This window comes from Cryptotermes secundus, unplaced genomic scaffold, assembly GCF_002891405.2.
Source record: "Cryptotermes secundus unplaced genomic scaffold, Csec_1.0 scaffold462, whole genome shotgun sequence".
NCBI lineage: Eukaryota > Metazoa > Arthropoda > Insecta > Blattodea > Kalotermitidae > Cryptotermes > Cryptotermes secundus.
In genome coordinates, this window is record NW_019724744.1 from 345,969 (window position 1) to 370,720 (window position 24,752).

A 24,752-nucleotide genomic window follows, 5' to 3' on the forward strand; every position below is an offset into this window, starting at 1 on the left:
TGTATTAAATCCTGGAAAAAAAACAAACGTGGCTTGTATGTGGTACCGCAATTTTGTTGTTTTATGTTATGTGCATTTTTATTGTGAAATTAATTGCCGATAATTTAGAGACTCATCTAGGGTTTTAACATAGTTTTTGTAATTAGGTTTCACTTCTACGTGGTTCTGTTGTACATGAAATCTTATGTTTGAGAGCAAATTCTTTTGCTGTCTTTTTTTTTTATCTTGCCAAATAACTAAAAAATAGTATGTATAACAACTGTACCCATGCAGCAAAGCTTGGTTTTTAATTTTTATATCTGCCAATGGTGCATCCCTCGTTATGAAGGTGGAAGTAAAATGTACCACGACAGGGCAAAATGGTTGCCAGTGCATGTAATATGATGGGGTACCCAAAAGAAACCGAACTAATTTTTTTTGTGGGCAGAGCTTTTGTAGTACCGCGTTTTGCCGCTATGAGCGCATAGAGCTAACATTCCTGAGTCAATAAGCCGACTACCGTTGCTTCAGAAGGTAAGGACTAGTTTCGGCAGAGTTTATAGTGACAACTGTTTTGTGTGATCCGTCGTTTTTGCAATGGCTGATTTTCGTGAACAGCGTGCGGCGGTGAAATTCTGCTTTTTGCTCGGGAAAAGTGGAACAGAAACTCTTGAAATGTTAAAAACTGCGTACAAGGACGATGCTATGGGGAAAACTCAAGTGTCTGAGTGGTTTTCCCGTTTCAAAAATGGTGAAATGTCAATTGATGACAAACCTCGTTCTGGTCGTCCTTCCACGGCCCGAACACATGAAAATGTTGAAGAAATTCGTGAAATCATCAAGGAAGATCGACGACGGACCATTGAAGAAATTGTGGAGCTGTCGGGAGTGACTTGGAGCTCAGCGGCCAGATTTGTGGCAGTCGGGTGACTGGTTTTTCCATCATGACAATGCCCCTGCTCACACAGCCCTGTCTGTACGACAATTCTTGACCAAAAATGGTGTGACCCCTGTTCCTCACCTGACCTTGCCCCGTGCGACTTTTTTTTTTGTTTCCTCGAATGAAAAGAGACATGAAAGGAAAAAACGATGGAGGCGCTGTCAAGCATCTCAAAAGATGAATTTAGACAATGTTTTGAAAAATGGAATAAAAGACTAGACAAGTGTATTAGTGTAAGTGGAGAGTACTCTGAAGGGGATTGAAGGTTTGTGCTTAAAATTTGAATAAATAAGTTCGGCTTCTTTTGGGTACCCCCTCATATAGTAAGTCTCCCAGATCGTAAGATATACTGATAGATTTCGTTGTACCATACTACAACCCTAACAAATATATTAAGCTAACATAATCTAGTGAAAACTATCTCACCATGCTAAATTCTGTCTGAACCAAAAGTCTTGGACAACTTCATGTGGTACGATTATTTCCTCTTTTCCCTGGACCCCTGTTCAGAACATGATTGATTTATTCAAATTTCGCGCCCCATACGGATACACGTCGACCTGAAGGACCTGAACCTGTAGGACCTGAAGTTGGCAGTACGCATTGCGCGTTATTGTTTCGGTCGTTTAAGGTTAACATTAAATGTGACGGTATCATTAATTTCGGTTAATTTAATGACTGAATAGCAAATAAAATTGGCTCGTGTCCAATTAGGAAGTATAGTACCAACATATAGTTTAATCCATGGCGTTATTGTAGTAATTTGATATTCTTTCGACTGCAGAACATGTTGCGATTTCGTATGTTAACCTATAAACCCATTGTGAATATTGTAAGGAAGCGTGGAACGGTATCAAAAACTAAAGTAAAGGAATGGAGGAAAGTCAATTATTCGCGTTTCCCAAATCCGGGTATTCAGCGACGCATGGGTATTTTGGAACCTGAAGACAGACATGTAGAAGAACTGAGTGATGTGGACGATGCCGATGCAGATTTTACAGGATTAAATGAGATGCACGATTTACACGAAAGGTAGGCAATGATAGTGGCAGAAGATTATATGCATTGTATTCAGTGTGCTGAATTGCTTTCATGAAATGCTGAAGATGCTAAATAGAGGACAGCTTTAATTCGTATATTAATGCATAGATTTGATGTGATCCTGACTGCTTTTTGCTCTTATGCCGTCTGTCTGCAACGTCTATACTGTTCACTCGTTTTTCTTTGTTGACACATGTTCGGGCTAACCGGCCATCTTCAGGTTAAGGAATCTGCTGCTCACTGTAATGCTGTTTTGTTTCTCTTGTATACTTGCCCCAGATTGCATCTGGCTATGTGGATTAGCCATCTGTTTTATTTAGGTGTCCTTGAGCTGCACGTGTTGGCCACATCTGTGATCCTGCTTATTGTACAGCCTTCTGGCTATAGTGCAGTCCAAACATTAAAGAAGTTATGGTGTTTTAAAGGACCGAAGAGATGAGAGTGGAAGGAATCTATCCCTAAATAAGTTTCCAGTTTCCTCTTTCTTCCCACGGCCTTTTCTTTTTGACCTATTGCTATCTCTTACCTTCTTCTTGATGTCTTCCAGTACATGGCTGAACTACGTTGCCAGAGGTCATCCCATAGTCCTCTTTTCTTTTTCTAGAAATTATGTTTATGGCAAACCATTGTAATGATTTCTGTCAAATTTTAAGTTCCAGCTCCTCAAAGATATTAGTTTCTAATTCTGTTTCTTCTGTTTTTCCCTCATGAAGTAACTAACCCATATTTCCCATTATCTGTGGTAATTAATGATTGTTGCAGTGAAGAAGAAAAAATGAAGCAGATGAAACAACTGAAAATTGTAGGCAATAAGTACTTCAGACAAGAAAAAGGGCCGAACTTGTTGACATGGGCAGAGAAGGAGCAAATCCATTATCTGCACAGCAGCAATGCAGATACTTGGACTGTAGAGAAATTGGCCCAAAGTTTTCCAGCATCTGAGGCAACAATAAGGGTGAGCTATTGCTTCTCTGAAGGTCTGTGGCAGTTCATAATCAGTTATATATATGTGTGTAAAGGTTACAGATGATATAAAATGTAAAATGTGCGATATTTGAACCTGGTAAAAACATTTATTTCTCGACATATCCTCCATCAACACTGGTAAACTTGTTCCATCATTTTACCAGTGTGTCTTCCTCCTCGTTTTCTTATCCCTCTCTCCCCTTCATCTTCACTACCTATTTGCATAAAATCCATCCCACATTATTCATCTCTTTCTCAGTCTTCCAAATGGCCACTTTCAAAAAAATTATCTAGCAAGATTATCTACACATCTCTTCTCTCCTACATGTGAGCCACATGTTCTCTACATCATAAACCAAATTTCATTACTGTATTAATACTGTGTGCCCAACTTATTTATGTCAAAATTATTCATATACAATGGAATCTGCATTCAAATTTTCATTTGGGAGTAGCAGAGGAAAATATTAAATGGAAGTAATTTAACTCAGAGTTTATTGAATTGAAATCATGAAAATTTAACATTAAAAGGGGGTTGCAGTGTATTTTCCTGCTCTGCTTGTTTTCAAGCACGTCTAGTGAAAGCATCGGAGAAAACATTTAGATCCAGGAGGTATGAAGGAAGTGGGCAGCTTAACAACATTTGTTATTGTTGCACACATTGACCGATCGTGAAAGAGAAAGAAGAGAGGCAAATGAATGATGAATATGTTGTAATCGTGCTGTGCTGCCATTTGATTTCAGAAAATCCTGAAATCCAAGTGGCGTCCACAGGATGCTGATCGAGTTCTGAAACATGACCTTGCTGTACAGAAAAACTGGGACTTGCTACAGAAAGGGAAGTTGGAGGTAGACCCTGAACTGAGACTGCATTTATCAAAGTTCACACAGAGACAAGCACCAGTCTCCCAGAGGCCTGGTAATGACCCATGACTTATTATTCCATTACTAAGAAGCCGGAGTGTTTAATTCCTGTCTCAAACACTCAGGCACTGCACTGCTTGCTGTCTCTCTGCACATGTGCATATGCATGCAAACACACATCAAGTAGTTAAAACACTGGCGGAAACGTCTGTCATATTTTTTTGTAATCCGTATATTCTTTATTAGGAGCCAAAATAGCTTAGTCAATATAGTGTCAAGCTATGGGCTGGACAGCCAGGGTTCAATTCCTGGCTTGGGCAAGAGATTTTTCTCTGCTGCACAGTGGCCAGAACAACCATGAGGCTCACCCAGCCTCATATTCTATGGGTACCAGGAGCTCTTTCCCCAGGTGTAAAGCAGCTGGAGTGGAAGCTGACAACTCACCTCCATCTAATGCAGAGTTAAAGAATGCTGGACCTATCCCTCCACACCCCCACACATCTTCATAATGTGGAGCTTAATTACAATTAAGCACAAAAACAGCTTTTTTATATTTTCTTTAGTTCATGAAGCCTCCATGTTGGTATTGTTAACAGTAGTGAATGTAAAAATATAAAGATATGATAATTTCCTAGTGCTGTAACACACAGAGAGGATGTCCACAATGAATGAATGAATGAATGTATGTATAAGGGGTGGGACTTCTCGGCCCTTCCACCACGATCTACAGTGGTCTATTGTGTTTCCTCTTTTGATTATCTCCTCAGCAATCATGTGCTTTGAATGAAGCACAGGATTTTGGACGTGGGGGCATCGAAATAGTCACTTGGTTCCATAAAATATTGACCCAAGTAACGCATTCTTAAGTAAGCTAATGCCTCGCATTCACACAGGATATGTGTGGCTGTTTCATTTTCTTCTTGACACCTCTCACAAGTGGTTCTATCACTTAGTCCCAGTTTGAAGAGGTGTCCTTTAAGGTGACAGTAGTAGTCCCACCACCTATCATAGCTGGTTCCTGTTTAACTTCAACAGTTCCTTCGCTTTTTAGCAGAGGGTCCTCATATGAGTCCCTTTGCTTGCCTTAGTCCAGTCAAGGATCCCCAGTATTTCTTGTGATTCATATTTGTCCAGTCCCTGATTGCCTTTCTGGCAACTCCTATAGAGATGCCAGAGGCTGGTTCAGGTCCTATGAATGGATGTTCAGCTCCGATCTTAGCCAATTTATTTGCTGCTTCATTTCCAGCAATACCCTCATGCACCGGTGCCCATATCAGTTGTACCCTGTTATGTTTGGCCAGTTCCATGAGGGTTTGGTGGCAATCCCAGACCAATTTTGAGTTGATCTGGTGTTTGTCAAGTGCTTTAAGTGCAGCCTGGCTGTCAGATAGAATGTAGATGTTCCTATTTCTGTAGTTCCTATCTAAATTCTCCATAATACATGCCTTAATGGCTTATACTTCTGCCTGGAATACTGTCGTGTACTGCCCAAGGCTGAAACTAAGTTTCTGCCTCATGCCATAGCAGTACACACCAGCTCCAGTGCCCTTATTTATCTTGGAACCATCTGTACAAGGTGCAGCAATAAAGAAACCGGATTCATGCTCTAACCCTTTATTGAAAAAAAAATCAGACAATCAAAATGTTATCCCCTTCAATGTAGTCCCCTCCCCAATCCCTACACTGCTCCATGCGAATTTTCCACTGTTGGAAGCAGTGCTGCAGGTCATCTTGTGTTATGCTCTTCAAGAGTTGCGTCGCTTTTGCCTTCACTTCATCCACGGACTTGAACCTGGTCCCTTTGAGCACAGACTTGATTTTCGGGAAGAGAAAAAAGTCGCACGGTGCTAGGTCCGGAGAATACGGTGGATGTTCCATCACTGGAATGTTGTTTTTTGCCAAATACCTCTTCACAGATAGCGCGTTGTCGTGATGAAGAACCCATGAGGCATTCTTCCACATGTCTGGTCTCCTTCGTCGCACACGTTCACGGAGGTACGTCAAAACATTTTTATAATAAACCTGATTGACAGTCTGACCTTCAGGCACCCAATCAATGTAGATTACCCCCCGGATATCGAAAAAAACAATCATCATTGCTTTGAATTTGGACTTGCTCATGCGCGCTTTCTTCTTCCTAGGGGATTTGGGGCTCTTCCAATGCATGGATTGTCGCTTAGTCTCTGGATCATATTGAAGAATCCAAGTTTCGTCACACGTAATTACGTTTTGGAAGAAATCAGGATCATTTTCAATGTTTTCAAGAGTGTCAACACAGCAATTCACTCGATGTTCCTTTTGCTGGGGGGTAAGGATTTTTGGCACCACTTTAGCACACACCTTTTTCATGCCCAGATCGTCGTGCAAAATCTGTCTAACACTTTCCTTATTGATGTTCGTAAGTTCAGAAATTGCTCGAATGCTCAGTCGACGATCTCTTCGAACAATTCTAGCGACCTTCTCCACATTCTCTGGAGTTTTCGCAGTGGGAGGACGGCCCGATTTTGGATCGTTCCCGACGTTTTTCCTACCCTCCATAAACTTCTTAAACCACTCGAAAACTTGCGTGCGAGATAGACACTGATCACCATATACTTCTGTCAACAAATTGTAAGTTTCAGTGGCAGATTTTCCAAGTTTTGTGAGGAATTTGATGTTAACACGTTCTACATTAGCACTCAGCATTATTCTGACGGAGCTCAGACACATGATCCGCTTCTAACAATGGTCGCGGCCAGACTAACTGATGCGCGTGAATGAAACTTTGTGTGACGGTAGAGGGAACTCCACAGGTCAATGCCCTACCCTCCTCTTCATCATCAACGTGGCCGGAAATGAGTCATAAAAGTAATCCGGTTTCTTTATTGCCGCACCAGATCAGTCCCCCTTTTCTATCAGGCCAAAACCCATCTTCCCATTCACTCCTGCCAGGAAATCTAACTGTGAAGGGTTTTTCATATACATGTCTCAGTATCATTTTGTCAGACCCCATTTGTAATATGGGTTATTTTTTCAAGTCCTGAGTTATGTATGCATGTCCGAAACCATCGGATCTAGGTTTCCATTGATCCCTGCACTGGAGACGGTAGATTCCTGTCCTGGCCTCCGCCTCCTAACTGTATATGCAGTGGGGGGAGTCCAAGGAGTATCTCCGCTGCAGCTGTTGGAGATGTTCGAATTGTTCCTGTGATACACAAGCAAGCCAACCTTTGCAATTTACTAAGTTCTGCCTTGCTTGTCGTGAGTTTAACTCTGGGCCACCATACTGTGGCACCATATGTAATTATGGGTCTTACAGCCGCAGTGTATATCCAATGCACAACGTGTGGCTGCAGTCCCCAAGTTTTACCAAACATGATTCTCCATGTCCTAAAAGCCTTATAGGCTTTATTGATGACCTTGTCCAGCTGCTTTTTCCATGTCAGTCCCTTGTCTAATACTAGACCAAGGTACTTGACATCGCTGGAGAGCTGGATTGTCATACTGAAGAGGGTCAGTTCCTTAAGGCCCTTTATATTTCTCTTCCTAGTAAACGGTATAATTACCGTCTTATTATGATTGATGGAAGGATGTCCACAAAATGTCTATGGTGTTTTGTTTCAGGAAGTTATATTTCTGTAACCCTGATACTTAATTGAATGAAACAAGAACTAAGGTAATGATACACTCAGAAGTGGCATTAGAACAGGTCACACATTTCCCCCTTGTAATTCTGCAGCACCCATTACATTTCTGGTGTAGTGGTTTCCATAGCTGCCATAATCCCATGTTTGAATGTTTCAATGCTGCCTGAATGCCCAATGGCTCCAGAAACCACTTTTTATATACCCACAGAGGAGAAAATCTATGGGAATTAAATCCAGGGACCGAGATGGCCCCAGATGAAGTACTATCACTCCCCATCCAACTGTCTAAAACTTTGTGGAAAGTTGCCGAGAGGAGGCACCACATCACCTTATTAGAAAACCTCAGCTTCTGCTTATCCAGGCAAGTGGGCACATCATGGTAGGCTCAGAAAATAAGGAAAATGTTTGGGCCAAGGCAGTGTTGTCTTGGTATCTACCACATTACAAGAGAGACATGTGGAACTTTGCTGATGCAGATTGTGAACATGTGTCATTTTGGTTTTTGTTTCATTCAGTCTTGTATTGTGATTATGAATATACAAGACTTTTGAACATATCTTATGGACATTCTGCATTGAGCTTCAGTAATACTGACTGACTTTATTGAAATGAACCTCCCGAAACTACTGGTATCAGTATGATGTCATCAAGCATATGCAACCTGTAGCTTTCTTGGAAGTTAAAGTTGATGAAATCTTCTTGGGCCCTCAACTGTCAGTTGGTTAAAAATTGTTGACGTTTCAGGGACCATCGTTGTTCCCGTCATCAGAGATGGGGAGATTTTGTGATTGAGCATATTTAGTTTAGTGATAATGCTTTAGATGAGATACTCAGTTCAAATCTCAGCTAGGTTACTGGCCATCTTGACTGAACTTTTATTGTTTCTGACTTGTATTTAGGAAGTGATTAATTCAAATCTCAGCTGGGACAGCAACTATCGTGGCTGAGACCTTTCATGGTTTTCATCAGATACTCCCAGGCAGGTGCCAGAGTAGAACCTGAATTAGGCTATTGTACTTTCCTTCCACATCTTTTCCTATTCACTAATCATCCAATCATTATGATGTTTCTTGTCTTGGACACTGATACTGCCAAAATAAACTAAAAATAGCATCATCAACAGAAATAATAATAATAATAATAATAATAATAACAACAACAGTGCAATGTCTGTACTTAATTTCAGCCATCGCTGGAATCTTCAGAGATGAAAACAGCATACCAAAGCCAAAGCAGTCAGAGTTTAGAAGTATAATAGAAAGCTACAAATTGCTGAAATGTAAAGACATGCCAGAGGATGATGTGAGAGACCCAGATGTGTTGCAGAGAGCACGTGATACGTCAACAGTTCCAAAGGGTGATTCATTCCTCCTACGTGGACAGAAATCATACTCACGACAGAATTGTGTCACGCTTGAGAAATACAGGGAGAGGGTTTTGAAGGAAATTAAGAAGGGTCATGAGAAAAGTGCAGATGCCAAGTTGATGGTATCTAATCACAGTAAGTGCGAACATGTGTCAGAGGCAATTCAGGACGCTAACTCAGACATCGCCAATGAAATGGTAAACAGTCATTCTGCTGGACTGAATCCCACAGTGACTGAGATGAGTTCTGATATTGGTAAGGATCCGCCATGGAGAATCCGAGTGCCAGCCAAAAAGTGGAAGAAAGGTTGCACCTTCAAGATCGAAGACTGCTACTATGATGATGATGGTACATTTTTGTACAGGGTGCCTGGCATGAAATGAAACATGGAAGTACTTTTCTGTGAAGAATACTATGGTACCACATAGTTAGGTAGATCACTGATGGTGAAGATGAATGCACCATGTTCCTCTGAAACATTGGTGGTGATCTACCAGGCTATATGGTGTCACATCCCAGAAGACAGCAGTCTTTATAGGCACCATTGCAAGAACCTCAAATCTCACATAGTCCTCATCTGGTTTAGAGTTATGCAAAAGTGTAGTTGGTATATATGAGGCAATGAAGAGTATTAGTAAAGTAAAGTAAAGGTATCCTTGTAACAGGCCATGGAGGCCCATAGGGTTTTGAGATGTTGAAGCACCCACATCCAGCCGCTCTTTACCCCCAGGAAGATTCCTGGTACTCCTTTCTGTTAGAGGCTGTGTTGACCCCAGGGCCACAGTGCGACTGAAAGAATTAGGTAAATAGAAAATCCACCTCATTGGGATTCAGTCCAGCAGCCTTCCAGCGTGCAGCATAGTACCTCAGCCAACTGTTACCGCATTAGATGAAGTGCTAACATGTCAGGTGGAGATACAGTGCTGTCTCCATGCCAAGCTGTGATGGTTCTGTATGAATCTGCATGAGGTTTGAGGTTCTCATGGCTGTGGATGTGATGCTCTATAGCCTGATAAATTGTTATCGGTGCTTGGGAGGAAGATAAAGGCAGCACTTGTCATTAGAATATTGGTAGTATTTATCAGACTACATGGCACTGCATTGCAGAAGACAGAACTCTTCACAGTATGTGCTGTGAGAACCAAAAATTTTGAGTGCCATGTGGTTATTTTACATTGTACAAGTAAAGAGTGCTAACAGAATGTATTCTATTACTGTTACTATTAGAAGTGGAGAGGGTGTATCTTATTTGGTACAACCACCGTATTACAATATGTGGAAATCTTGTCACGATGAATTGAAACTTCTAGTGAACCCTGAACTGTTACTTTGGTCAGAAATACACCAATTCATGTTTGTTCCAAGGAAACCTTCCAGTTTTCCATTAACAATGCACACCTATGCAATATTTAATAAAGAAATAATTATTATTCTGTACCTCTTCCTTTCACATGCAATCCTGTCACAACAATCATAAAGAGAGATAGCATTCATTTCAGGTCACAAAATTATTATTAGTATTATTATTATTAGCATTTTTATTCTATGCATGACAGCTTGTGAATTTACTTAATGTAACAAAAGCACATCCATTACAGAAACAGCCAATTATAAAAACTAGGAATGATAGTTTGGTAGATTAGAAAACAATTTGTTTGCAGTCCGTACAGTCTTCATAGGCCAAAGCCAAGTATGTAGAACAAGCCTCAAGATAACTCATTCCTTACAGTACATATACATATAAATACATCTCAGATAATACAGTATTATATCTAAGTACAGGTGTTCATTATGTAAATTCATAAAATATGATGTAATTACAATCCGCTTAACAAACTTGGACAAAATTTAATTAACACCCACTGTGAGGCAGATCACTTGGCCACTACATAGCTCAAGCGGTTAGTCGCTGGCTTCCCTCCACAGCGGCCTGGGTTCAATCCCAGGTCCGGTCAAGTGGGATTTGTGGTGAACAAAGTGGCGCTGGGGTGGGGTACAATAGGCCAATCAGTGGCCGCCGTGCTGAGTGGACCCAGTTGGACTCCACCCCCCACTAAGTGAATTAAAAAAAAAGGCAAAGCACTTGCTGGCCAATTGAGAGCTGGGGGAGGGGGAGAGTTGAGTACTGTGTGGAAAGCACTGAAGGAATGCTGAGGGAACAAGGAATTTGGCACAGCCACACATCTGCTCTTACATGAGAAATCAAAGGCTGGGAGCAACTGAAAATGGATGACTGATTTACTGTACAACACAAGGCAATCACTTTTAGTGGCAACAATACTGGTAGTTCTCAGATATTTTTATCAGTTCTTGCAGAAAAATTATGTTTGATTTATGCAATTTCAACCTTGGTGACTTTTTCCAGAATACAACTGTCACATAAATCAAGCAGTACTGGTAATTATATCAAAGAAGCATCACCATTATGTAGAACACTGTTCATTGTTTCTGTAACTGTTAATAAATAATTTCAAGTTTGCTGGGAGTTTAGGACTTCTTACTATGTTATCATTTACATCCTATGTTTACTGTCTGTGTATCTTCTTCCATAGAATATTTACCTGTTTTCCTTTTCACAGTTTTCCAGACTTTAATTTATTTTTTATTTTAATGTCTGTTTATTGTAATGCATATATTCCGCCTCCTTCATGAATTGAGTTCATACTTTTCAATATATCCTGCAGTGAATTTCATTGTTTGGTTGTTACTTACTTACTCATGGAGCTCAGCCCTTCTTGAGGAGCTGCCAATTCTGCAGCTGCTCAAGAATTTTCTGGCATTTTATGGAACCCGAAGGTTCTCCATGCAAGACTGCAGTTGCATTTTTAATTTTGTAATTTCGTATTGTGATGTTAAAGTATTTTCTTCTAGCTGTTTACAGTGTTCCTCTGCACAATTCTGAGCACTTATAATTTCCTTTATTGCAATCTTTTCAGCCTTTTCAACAGCACCGAGTTTGTCCTCCAAATGATTTTTAATATCTTAAATTCTCAGTTTCTCATTGAAAAGCAGCTGGACTGACACTGGATAAATCATTATGCATCCAGTTAAATTGGGTGTATGAAAATAATTAATGGGCAACTAAAGGGATCAGAACATCTTATTTATAATTTTGAAATTTCCTTCTGTGATGTTAAAGTATTTTCTTCTAGCTCCTTTATGATGTTCTTCTGCACAGTTCTGAGCACTTATCATTTCCTTTATTGCATTCTTTTCAGCCTTCTCAACAGCACTGAGTCTGTCCTCCAAATCATTTTTAATATTTTAAATTCTCAATTTCTCATTGAAAAGCAGTTGCGCTGAGACTGGATAAATCATTATGCATCCAGTTAAACAGGGTGTATGAGATTAATTATTTTCATACACCCTATTTAACTGGATGGAGGACAAACTCAGTGCTGTTGAAAAGGCTGAAAAGTAATGATAAGTGCTCAGAATTGTGCAGAACATCGTAAACAGCTAGAAGAAAATACTTTAACATCACAGAAGGAAATTTCAAAATTAAAAATGCAACTGCAGTCTTGCATGGATAATGCAGAGTTTGTAAGACAACTGGAGAGGAAATCGATCCATATTGGGTACAGGTTCAGCACCTTAACACTAATCAACACCTGATGATGCCCCAATAAGGGTCAAAACATGTCGTGCCTTTAAGATTTATGACTTTAATGTAAACATTCATTTGTATACATCTTAAAGAATTGTGTTGAAGGTAAAGATAAATATTTTATTTTTTTTCCCCTATTCTCCATTTTGGCAAGGAAACTTCAAAAAATTCTTAAGATGTTCAGAAATATGTTAAATATTGACTCTACCTCATGGTTGCTTAGTACTTATTCCCAATTTATATTACTTAGATGTGTTGTTAATTATTTAGCTGTGTCTAAGTCAAATTTGTTTCTTGTGATTATAACTGAAAACTATTTTACATTTTTTACAAATATTTGTAGTAGATGAAGAAAGTCGTCTTCTGGGTTTAGGCACTGTGTATTCTTTGTTTTGGCCGACGTTCCTCCGAAACGTCGGCCAAAACGAAGAATACACGGTGCCTAAACCCAGAAGACGACTTTCTTCATCGTCATCGCCGTGAAAACCTCAAAACTTACATAGTTGTAGTAGAGTTTAGCATCATGTTCAGATAATCCACCACTGGTCCAATATGAATACAATCTTTCCTAAAGCTGCCTATACAAATATTATCAACCACAGTACTCAAGTAATATTGAATTCCTGTGGTGAAGTCATTATAGATGTACGATTACAAGATATTGGTAAACACTGTTTATGGTAGCCACTACAGATGCCAAATTCTGGTGCTTTCCTAGTGAAGGGTAAGAAAAAAAGAATGCCTTTAGCTTCACAGCAGAGATTTTTCCACTGAAATAATAAATTGAGAATACAGGAAACATATCTCCTAGAATGTAGTAAAGTTATATAAATACAAAGACTAACAGCTGTTATGAAACGAAAACAAAATGTGAATATGACAAACTGGATTGCCATTACAAAACTCGAAAATTATTTTCTGCCATTTAATATCCTTACATTACGGTATCTCTTAACCTTGTCCAATTCACTGCAAGTACACAATAAACCCACGTACATGGTCACTCCGCATTTACCTTGGGAACATCATTGGGACCTCTGGGACTCTGCAACAACATTCACCTGAACTTGCTTGGGCAGGCCTGCTATACATGATTTACGTTACGTTGCACCCATTCAGATGGAGCCCGGATGGCACAGTCGGTATAGCAACTGGCTACAGGCTGAAAGACCGAGAGGTCGGAGTTCGAATCCCGGCAGGGGCAAGAATTTTCTCTTCTCCTTGTTGTCCAGAGCGGTTTTGGGGCCCAACCAGCCTCCTATCAAATGGGTACCACAGAGTCTTTCCCTTCCAACTAGTGCCGAGGTCAAGAAAACGTGGGTCTATACATCTTCATGGCGTAGTGCTTAATTTATAACTCTTTATTTCCATTCTGTCATGTCCTATGGCTTGATATTCTGGGGTAATTCAGCTTCTGCTGAAAAGGTTTTTAGGACGCAAAAAAGAGCTATACGATTAATGGTTGGTTGTGGATATAAAGAATTGTGTAGAAATAGATTCAGGGAATTAAATATACTTCCTTTAAGAGCTCAATATGTATACTTACTGATGATGTTCGTTGTTAAAAATAGAGACAAGTTTGCTCTAAACAATGACTATCATGATTTATTAACTAGACGGAGAATGGATCTACATATGAACCAGGTGAATCTGGCTGTATATGGTAGAGGCGTGTCCGACATGGCAGTGAAGGTCTTAAATGCACTCCCTTATAATCTTAAAGAAATTGCTTCCATACCTAATCAATTTAAAGTCAAATTGAAGGACTTTTTGAGCCTTGATGAATTTTTTAATAGATGATTTTATTTTGCTAAGTAATTATTCACTTATTATTACAATTAACATAACAATATATACAGTGCGTACAATCAAGTGCGCGCCGCGGCTGCAATTTGCCGTGAGTCATACCACCGCAGAACGGATGCAGTCACGGGGAGGAGTTGCAACACTCCCCGCGACTGCATCCGTTCTGCGGTGGTATGACTCACGGCAAATTGCAGCCGCGGCGCGCACTTGATTGTACGCACTGTATAAAGGGCCTTGGCAGAAATATGATTGCTTACTATATACTAATTGTTATTTTGAAATGTAATTATATTAATTTATGTATTCTTGAATTTATTTCTATAACTTGTTTTTCTATGTTTTTATTGTATTTATGTTAAGATTCAAACTTGACTATTTCCACATCTCATGGAACTTGTTTCTGTATGGATTTATGGAAATGAAATAAATGAATGAATGAATGAATTAGTTAAGTACAGGGACAAAATTACCTTATCTTACTACGTTTACCTATTTCGAAAATTTTGAGAGTAACGTCTATCGTCCTTCGGCTATCACACAAAACCCGTCGTGCGACTGTAATCTGACAACAGAGCCAGCAGAGGGATCCGTGTTATTACTCGTTTGTACTAGCAGGTACTCCGTGATATTATCCGTAACTGATAATATTATTTTGATCCGTGACATGGTTGATTGTGCTGCGGAGAGTTGTCATAGTAACCGGTGGAGTGGATGTAAGTTGACGGCAATTTTATTGTTCACAACATTCTGTGAAGTTTTGTAGTGAATACGTTTGTTGATTTTGTAATGTAGTGTTTCTTCCAGATTAATTCATCGCTTAAAACTGTAGAATGGCGCTTAGGAGGGTAACTGCCGAAGACCTGGACGTGGATCAACTGGCGGAAACAGAACTGAGTCGTCTGCAACGACAATATCGAATTATGGAAGGAGATCGGCAGTCATACTCTCAGAAAGCAAACATTGTTTTACAAAGACAGAGGTTCGTATGCATAGTGAGTATGTTGTCCATATATGAGTTAGTAAGGTTATTCGCGCCAGAGTTGGAAAAAATCGGTCTCTTGCATAGACCTTCCCTTAAACTCCCCTCCACTTTGTCACTTTGATCTTGCCAGGAGGCACTGTCAACGTCTGCGGAGTCAGTTATTTATTATTATAGCACATATTGGGTGATTCAGAAGGAGTCAGTTAAACTTCATGGGTACATTAAAGATTTTCAATAAAAAAATGTTATGTTTATATGGGTTCCCGAGATACGGCAGGTGGCATAGCGACTGGTTATGGGCAGGAAGACCGAGCCGTGGGAGTTCGAGTCCCGGTAGGGTCAAGAATTTCTCTTCTCCAAGTCTTCCAGACCGATTCTGGGGCCCACCCAGCCTTCTATCCAATGGATACCAGGGGTCTTTCCCCAATGGTAAAGTGACCAGGGCATGAAGCTGAGCACTCACATCCAACTAGTGCCGAGGTCAACAAAACGTGAATCAGTACTCCCACATACACATTAATGGCATAGTGCTTAATTAGTTAAGCACAGGACAAATTTAACATTTATATATACATACTTCCCACCTTGTATGGAACCCAAAGTTAATTACCATGTTCACAAGAGCTCACCATTGTTTCCTATTGAACCGGATGAATACAGCTCACATTCTCTCACATCTACTTTAGAACCCCCCCCCCCCTCTCCATTTGTGTCTAAGACTTAGAAAACATCTTTTTATCCCTTCCCTTCAAGGTTTGACCAGAATTTTTTTATGCATTCTATATGTGTCCCATCAGTTCTACATATCCCACCCAGCTAATCCTCCTCTATTTGGTCATTCTGATAAGGTTTGACAGGGAATATAAATTCAGAAAAATCTCATAATGTAATTTTCTCCAGTATCCTCTTACCTCCTCCTCCTCCTTGGGTCCAACATATTTTTATCAGGTCTCTGTCCTCAGACGTGCCCAATCTTTGTTATTCCTTTGATGTTTGAGGCCATCTTTACCATCCATACCAAAACTGCAGTAAAATTATAGTTTACTGTGTTTAGTCTTTACATTTGTAGACAGCAAATGGGAAGACAAAACATATTGAACTGAATGGCTACAAACATTCTCCAAATTTAATCTGCTCTTAGTACTGTTTTGAATGCAATTTATTTTAGTTACTGCCAATCCCAAATACTTTAATTTTTCACTTTTTTTAATGATATTAGATTTATTTTTTAAAGATTTGTTATAAATGATACAAATTCCGTCCCAAGTGCAAACAATATATATTATATGTCTTTGGTCTTGTTCTCTTCCACACTACATGTTTCGGCCTCTATCGGCCATCATCAGGCGTATACTCTTAACGTTGCTGCTACACTGAACCCAGTCTAAAATTTAACATTTAAAAACACATTGTTATTTTCTTCATATTATCAACATCTACCTCGTTGATATGTGTCTGGTATGTAGATTATATTGCACATGTCAAATTTTGATTTTCCTGTAGTAGCACTATAAATCTTTAGTTATGATTTTAAAATCCTTTAAAATTTCTNTATAATATATATTGTTTGCACTTGGGACGGAGTTTGTATCATTTATCGTGTTGAGTGCAACAGGAGGCTTAAGTATAATATTTGTTATAAACTTATCCTTCATTCTGGTGATGAGGCATGAAATTATACTTTTTTTCCCCCCCACAAATGTATATCTAGATCCATTTTCTTACTTATCTGTTAGCTATATTCATATCACAAGTTTGCTCTACAGTCACACAGAAAGTAAAATATATGTTCATGTCTCATCACTAGAATGCAGGGCAAATTCATAATACGGTACAGCTATAAATATTTTTAAAAAATTTGTAAGAAATTAAGATATTTTGAAATGGCAGTAACAGATCAAAATTTCAGGAATAAGCTGAGAACAAAATACATCCAAGGATCCCGTCAGCAATTTATAGCACTAACCTCTTTCTCAGAATGCACTAAAGAGTACTATTTATTTCTTTAGATATCAGATCTTTTTCAATGAAAAATTGTCATAAATCATAGTTTTATTGTATTGTGGTTATTTGTGAATTATGTCTGTTAATCAGGATATTATCTTTTTGCCTTGTATTGTTGTATGTGTTAGATAGTTAATGTGGGTGATCTTCGTTGTGTGGCTTGTGTGACTTTGTGTATGTGTTTGGTGACTATTTCCACATCCTGGGTCTGTTGCCTGTATGGAAGTTTATGGAAAGTGGAGGATATGTATGTATATATATGATGAGTTCTGTAACAATGTACGTATTTTGATTTATGGGAAAATGAAATAAAGAAAGAAAGAAGGAAAGATAGTTGATCATAAGTGTGTAAATTTGTAACGCATTTAATTCAGTTAATTTGGGTAATTTGTTCATGATTTGTTTATTCCNCAGTGCAACAGGACGCTAAAATATAACATTGGGTAATTTGAGTGAAAATGTATTAATTTTAAGATTTTATAGTAATGTTCCTTTTAAATTATGTTTATTAATTATAATTGTAATGAGTTTTTTTTTTGTTCCATTATCTATGCTGGTTGCCTAGTGTGTGTGATTTTGGTTGTGTGACTTATGTAATTTATTACATGTATACATCTATTATCAAAGGGACTATTTCCACATCCTAGGTTTTTTGCCTGTATGGATATATGGAAAATAAAGGAAATGAATGAATGAATGAATGAAAACAATCAGCTCTAAAACCATGTCCTTTCTCACCATATGCATAAAGGGAGTGAGGGGAGAGAGAGAGAACAATTTTGTTGACAGTTTGAGTTTTATTACTGTTTTTTGCTGTTGCGATTCTGATGGATTAGGTGGTGTGTATACTACTACATAAGACAAAACTATTGCAGCATTGTCAAATTTGAAAACTAAGAATCATTGTTTGAATCAAAATCAAGATATTTTTCTTGATTCAGTCGTGAAGATTTCAGATCACATATGTATGTGCTCTTTTAATGAAATGTGTATTTTCATTTTCTCTTTTTATAGCATTTAGATTAAATTCTCATTTTTGGCTTGAATTATATATCTTTTTGGGAGGCACGGATGCATGTAAAATAAAAAAACAAAATATGAACTGAGGCAGATCATGACATTGTATGTTAGATAATGAGAAAGTTATATAATTTGACAATCTACACAACAGTAATTCTGAAACAGACAAATTAGACACTACTGTGTCAACATTTGTTTTTATTAGCTGCTGGTGCTAGCACTACGTGTTTCAACTCTTTTCTTGGGTCATCTTCAGGCATACAAGAATACTGGTACTACATAGTTCTTAAATTGCATCATTGATCAATATGAATTCATATTGTGTGTGTGTGTATAATAAAAACAAATGGTTTAGAATTATTGTTGTGTATACTGTCCCATTATATATATTTTGTATGACAACAGGATGCACACCATAAAGGTAGATAATGGGAAGTTGTTCAAAGGTTGCATAAGAAATTTTTCAAAGAATGTTTGTGATAACTTACTGTTGGGAGCTTGACAATGAGTAAGTGAAAGCATGAACAGCAAGTACCCAAATCAAGCCTGTCCATATGCTCTTGAACTCTTGCAGTATGAGATACAAGATGAACAGCATGCTGGTTTAGTGTGGGCATGTTCTCAATTATATCTCACGTATACTGTGCCTCATGGTTCTACATTCACTGGTTGTTGCAGGAGAATAATAAGAGCACTGAATGCTGAGAAGGATGAGCTGCTGAAAAATCTTCGTGCAGCCAAGTCCCCACTGAATGAAGTTAAAAACAACAAAACATCCTCAGAGCTTGTCCATCTGCTTAACCTCACTGACAGATATGATAGTCAGATCAAATCAGAGAAGTTGAAGGTGACATGGGTTTATTTGTGTTATCTTATATACAGAGTATATGTGAGAAAGTATTGTGATCATAAAAAGAACCAATCTTGAGATTGTGATGAATTTATACATTTTCAGCCTCACTGGCATACTGAAATGTGGTTTCTGGAATATCATTTGGTTGTATGTATGCATGTATGTATGGATAGATGGATGTACACCTTGGTAGTGCCTGAATTGTTGGACATATTTTATTCACATTTATTGTTCAAGAATTTATCCATCCTAGGTCCATGCCGGGCAGATATGAACATTCTAGTTCCAAAAAATACAAGCCCAAAAACAAAAAAGGGTAACCTTCTCTACAATGACTGTTCTGATTAAAATTTGATCATTTATGGAGACCTAAATAAACTTGCAGATGTGCTATGTTTGGCAAAGCAATTCATTAGGCATGCAAAGGTGAAGTGTCAGGTTTTTGAAACTGGCTTTAGTGGTCAGTCATTTCATTGCTGTATAGTAATCAGCAACCAGCAATGGTCTGATAAGTTAACAGTCAACATAGTCGTGGTCAGTTGTATATCAGCAAGTGCACACACTGTCTTTGCACCACTTTTTACTGCAAGATATTTTGCAGTGCTGTCAGTAGTTAGACCAGTGTTTCTGAAACTGTGGTCTGCTGACTACTGGTGGTCCATGGTGGTTATCAGGTGGTCCAGAGGCAGTTTTAGGGGGAAAAGCAATAAATAAATTTTTATCACATGTCACAGAAGTGCCTGGTAAGATTAACTATGATATGAAACTGCATGAAACAATTACTGTTATTATTATCATTATCATCATGAGAGTAACATTATTAATAATTAATTATATATAATATGTGAGAGGTAATAAATATAATTTAAATTAAAAAATGAAATGAATTATTGTTTAAATTAATTTGTTTTAAATTGGTGGCTATAAAAAGTAGTTTATGACAACTACAACTATAATTTTTCTCCATTTCATAGGAAGAAGCCCAATTGCTTGCTTTTTATGACTAAAGGAAATGTTAGAATAGCTTAGTGGTGTGCAGTTTCTGGAAGTTAGAGGAGCACCAATCGAGGCTATACAGCATTGAATAGTGGGCTGAATGAAAAAATGGAAAGATATGGAGGGAATCAGCTGCTGCAAAATCAAGGCATTATTTCTTCATGTTCCTGGAGGGACCGAGGAAAACCATGAAAAATCTCAATCAGGATTGCTGGTGCCCTGACTGAGATTCAAACTAGGCAGCTCCTGAATACAAGTATAGAGCACTGCTGTTATAACAACCTTCCCATTGGTATAATGGGGCACGTGGTAGCATAGTTAGTTGAGGCACTATGTTACAAGCTGGAAGGTCACGGGTTCAAGTCCCGATGAGGCCATGAGATTTTTTCAATTGACCTAGTCCTTCCAGCCACACTATGGCCGTGGAGTCCACTCAGCTTCTAACAGAAATGAGTACCAGGAATGTTCTTGGGGGTAAAGGGTGGCCGGCGCGTAGGGCTGACAACCTTACCACCATCTGCGAGCCAATTGTCTAGAAAATGTGGGAACCTCAACATCTGACAACCCTAGGGGCCTCCACAAGGATACCTTTACACTCTACTTTTTTTCCCATTGATATATGTTTAGTGACTGGTTCATGTGAGCAGCACTTTCTGATGCCTTGTGATGCAGTAGGGCCTCATACAGTGGATTTGGGTGTACCACAGCTTTCATTATGTCCCCAAAATGACTACATATTGTGACATGAGAGCACAAAACCAAAATTACAGAACCAGAAAAGATGTCCATTGGTGGTAGCCAGATCGTGTGACCACAGTAACACATGAATGCAACAATAGAGGAACTGTTGGAGGCAGTGCTCTCTATTGAGTCCATGCAGAGGCTATAACAGGAGAGTCTGCCAAACCTTATGAGATAGGCGCCCCACATCAACAAAACAGCAACTGTCTGACAGTAACAAAAGTCTGGTCTTGAGTCCCAGATAGGCTTGACACCAAGAGTGACTGGCCGACTGACTGTCCGTCATGACGTGACTTTGACTTTGACTGAGGCTGTTGTGAGACAGTCACCCTCCTGACAGAGGTGTGGTAGTTGGGGGAGCCCCTACTGTTGGAAGCTGTTGCATAGGAATGCCTAGTGAAGATGCAGGAAACTTAGCGGATGCAATAGTGAATTGTGAAGTCAAGAATCAGTGAAACGGTTATAATTACTCGTAGTTATGATTTGTATGAACTCAAGAAATCCATGTCTAATCATGTTACACATGACAATATATTTTATATTGTGTAAATATCATTGAAATGTTACAGTATAATCAGCTGCAGCATTCCTTGCTGTAGTTTGCAGGCACATAGGGTAAAGTCTTTAGACCGCTATGAATTGGCAGTATGTTTCTTATTTCGCTAACCTTGGGATTGTTGCGTTCAAACAGCAAAATTTAATGAGCAGCGCTTTTACCAGCTTAATTAGAGATCTTCAGAAATCCCACTGAACTTAGATAAATGTCAGTTTCACTTATGACACAAGGACTCAAGCTGTTCCCTGACATGTGCTTCATATCAGGGATCTTCTGTATGCCATAAAACTTCAAACATTCTATTCCTCTTTCACTGCATCCCATGCTCTGAACAAGGCTGTGATCTGTGTGTTTCAGTTATCAGAACTCAACTTGCAGATAAGGAAGGTGGAGAAGAAGGTATTGGAGCTGAAGAAACTAGATGTCACTGACAGCATTTTGCTGCAGAAATCACTAAAAACTCAGAGGAATATTGACAACTTGGAGAACCGGCTTGGAGTTGTAAGTTTATAATCCAGGCCTGTGTATTCTTGGTTTTAGATGACAGAGTGGATGGTAACCGGTGGATAGGCTGCGCCATAACTCAGCGTTTAGTTGCTGGCTTCCCACCGCAGTGGCCCAGGTTTGATCCCGGGTGTGGTCAAGTGGGATTTGTGGTGGACAAAGTGGCGCTGGGGCAGGTTTTCTCCGAGTACTTCGGTTTCCCCTGCCAATCTTCATTCCACCAATTGCTCCACAATCACCCTCACCTATCGTCTGGGGCTGGTACAATAGGCCAGAAGTTACCACTGTACAAGGGACTTAGTCCCACCCCACTAGCAATAGATTGCATATTGTCACATTGCTATGAAAAATGTAGGTGTCAGAGCAGCCAACTAATATATTATTTTGCCCAGGTAACAAGCAAGTTCAACACAGTGATTGCTTCCAATGGAAAGACGCGTGAGGAGATTGACCACTTGCTGAAGGACAGGGCATATTTCAATAAGCTGTACCACCATCTTGTGAGCCGACTCAGTTCTAACAAGAAGGTGATGGTACACCTGATTGAGCAGGCGACATTGGCATATGACCAGAGAGAAGAAGCTCAGAACAAGCTGCATGCTCTCAAAGAACGTGGAAAACTTGATATGCAGCAACAGCGCCAGGAGATGAAGGAGCTGCAGCGGCGCTTGGATCACGATGTCAAGCTGCATGAGTTTCTGAGTGTTAAGGGACAGCGACGCACCACTGCTGACCTAGAGGCGAGGGAGGCACTCAAACATAGTGAGTTTCATAAATCATCTAATTTACTTCCACGATATGTCTGTTTAAAGTATATTGAAGGCTCTTAGATGCACACACAATTTCTGCCAACACAGCACAAATTTATATATTTCTTAACTCAATGTAACCTGTCTGCAGAAAAGAGAAAGGAAGCCACAGAACATATGATTGTTACATTTGAGGAGATCCTATCACAGATCAAGGAATTCTCTGGAGAAGATGACATCGATCGAATAGCTGCGCAATTTGTGAAGCAAGAGGAGGAGAACTTTGCAATCTTCAATTATGTCAATGAACTGAATAATGAGGTACATACTGGTCTTAGTTAATGATACATCTTTTAGGATAGCTCTTTATAGGCATTATTTCAGGCAGGTAGAGTGTAGTGAGTAAGCCACTTGTACCTGTGATGTAGTGTGATTGCTTTGTTTTTGTGTAGTTCATGTGTAGTGGGATAACTGACGTAGTCGTGGTTTTCTACAGGAGAAGTGTATACGGTTGTCTGTGATGTCATGTGGTGGCAGGTTGTAACTATGATTTTGTGTAGATGGAGTATATAGGATAGCTGTGATGTGGTGTGGTGCCTTGTTGCAGCTATGGTTTTTTATAGGTGGAGTGTAGTGATATAACTGGCTGTAGTTGTGGTTTTATATGGGAAGAGTGTACAAGTATAGAATACCTGTGATATAGTGTGATTGCAGGTTGTAGCTATGGTTTTGTGTAGGTGGAGTCACTTCAGGAGCAGACATGTGGTCTGCGCAAGAAGATTGATGATCAGCGTGACCTGAAGAGTCACCGGGCATTGCAACAGCAGGATACATTGGCTCGCCTTGCCAACACACTCGCTGAGAAGAGGAACAGTGCTGACTGTGTGGAGGGAAAGTTACAGCAGTGCAGTTCCCTTCTGGAGAAGCAGCTGCAGGGCATTAACCACATATTCCACATAGTGCGTTGTGATGCTGCACCCATACTCTCTCTACTGGGTGAATATAAACAACGCACTGTTACACTTCCAGTATCCATTCTCCCTTGCTCATATATATATTACATATGCCTATACTTATCACCAAATATTATTAGGATTATCGGGGCATGTGATAGTGTTGTTGGTTAAGACACTATGCTGCAAGCTGGAAGGTTTGAGTCCCGATGAAGTCATTGGATTTTTCAATTGCCTTAATCTCTTGAACTGGTCTATGGTCCTGGAGTTGGCTCAGACTCTAAAAGAAATAAGTACCAGGGATCTTCCTGGGGGTAAAGGGTGGCCGGGATGTAAGGCTGACAACCTCATCGCCATCTGTGAGCTGATTGCATAGACAATGTGGGAGCCTCAACATCTCATTACCCTATGGGCCTTCAAGGCCTGTTAAAGGGATAACTTTACTTTTCTTATTGTTATTAGGATTATCAATCAATGAGAATCGGATGGGCATGGCATGCAGCACATATGGGAGAGAAGAGAAATTTGTATGAAATGTTGATTAGAATCACTGAGGAGAAAGACTACTTTGAAGACCTAGGAATAGGTGGGAGGAAAATGTTACATGGGCCCAAAAAAATGGGAGGGTGTGGATTGGATTCATCTGACTCAGGGTAGGGACTAGTGACAAGCTCTTATGAGCACATTAATGAAGATTTTTAGATCCATAAAATTCTGTGAATTACTTCACTAACTGAGCAGTTGTTGTGTTCTCAAGGACTCTGCTGCATGAGGTGAGTGAGTGAATGGGTTAGTTGGCTGGTGTTCTGTATTGTGTCAGAGGTAGGAGACAGGAAACTGACAGAATTATGGTCAAATATCAGCAAGAAAATTGTATCTTCCTATATACATAAGAAATTATTGTATTGTGATATTTGTCATTGCAATTATGCATTTTTGTTTTACCATTGCAATGAACTGCTGAACATTAACTGCTTCTGTGAATGAGAAGGCAATTTTTTGTTTCAGTGTATCGTGTCTTTTCTGTAAGTAATATTTATAATTATATGATGTGGATATGTGACATGTCATATACTATATGTAATGCCCTAGCGGCGCAGGGTTGGGAATGGAGGTATCCCACCCGCTGCTGCCACTGTAATGCCGTGGTGCAGGGGGGCGTGGAGTCAGGCCGCCTCTGTCACCACCGTGACTCCGCC

At 39.5% G+C, this 24,752-nt stretch overlaps 2 protein-coding genes across 8 annotated transcripts in view; both read left to right on the top strand.

Moving 5' to 3' along the window:
• The first annotated feature begins 1,516 nt into the window (after positions 1-1,516).
• LOC111862856 lies at positions 1,517-9,489 on the top strand. The gene is made up of 4 exons (XM_023848611.2): positions 1,517-1,951; positions 2,723-2,915; positions 3,671-3,845; positions 8,603-9,489. Exons 1-4 carry the CDS (start codon positions 1,707-1,709, stop codon positions 9,163-9,165), a joined length of 1,176 nt encoding a protein of 391 aa, XP_023704379.1. The 5' UTR covers positions 1,517-1,706; the 3' UTR covers positions 9,166-9,489.
• Positions 9,490-14,845: 5,356 nt separating this feature from the next.
• Positions 14,846-24,752, top strand: part of LOC111862804 (coiled-coil domain-containing protein 63) — a 15,232-nt gene continuing 5,325 nt past the window's right edge. For 6 of the 7 annotated variants that reach the window (XR_004512841.1, XM_033750799.1, XM_023848494.2 and 3 more), the window contains exons 1-7: positions 14,846-14,908; positions 15,000-15,174; positions 18,880-19,048; positions 21,705-21,848; positions 22,244-22,613; positions 22,752-22,921; positions 23,338-23,596. Coding sequence is in view for 6 of the 7 variants with exons in the window: in XM_033750799.1 (XP_033606690.1) it covers positions 15,026-15,174; positions 18,880-19,048; positions 21,705-21,848; positions 22,244-22,613; positions 22,752-22,921; positions 23,338-23,596 (1,261 nt within the window). In the remaining variant the exon portion in view is untranslated. Of the gene's footprint in view, positions 14,909-14,987; positions 15,175-18,879; positions 19,049-21,704; positions 21,849-22,243; positions 22,614-22,751; positions 22,922-23,337; positions 23,597-24,752 lie in introns of all 7 variants that reach the window. The other variant, XM_023848495.2, reaches the window with a different exon arrangement.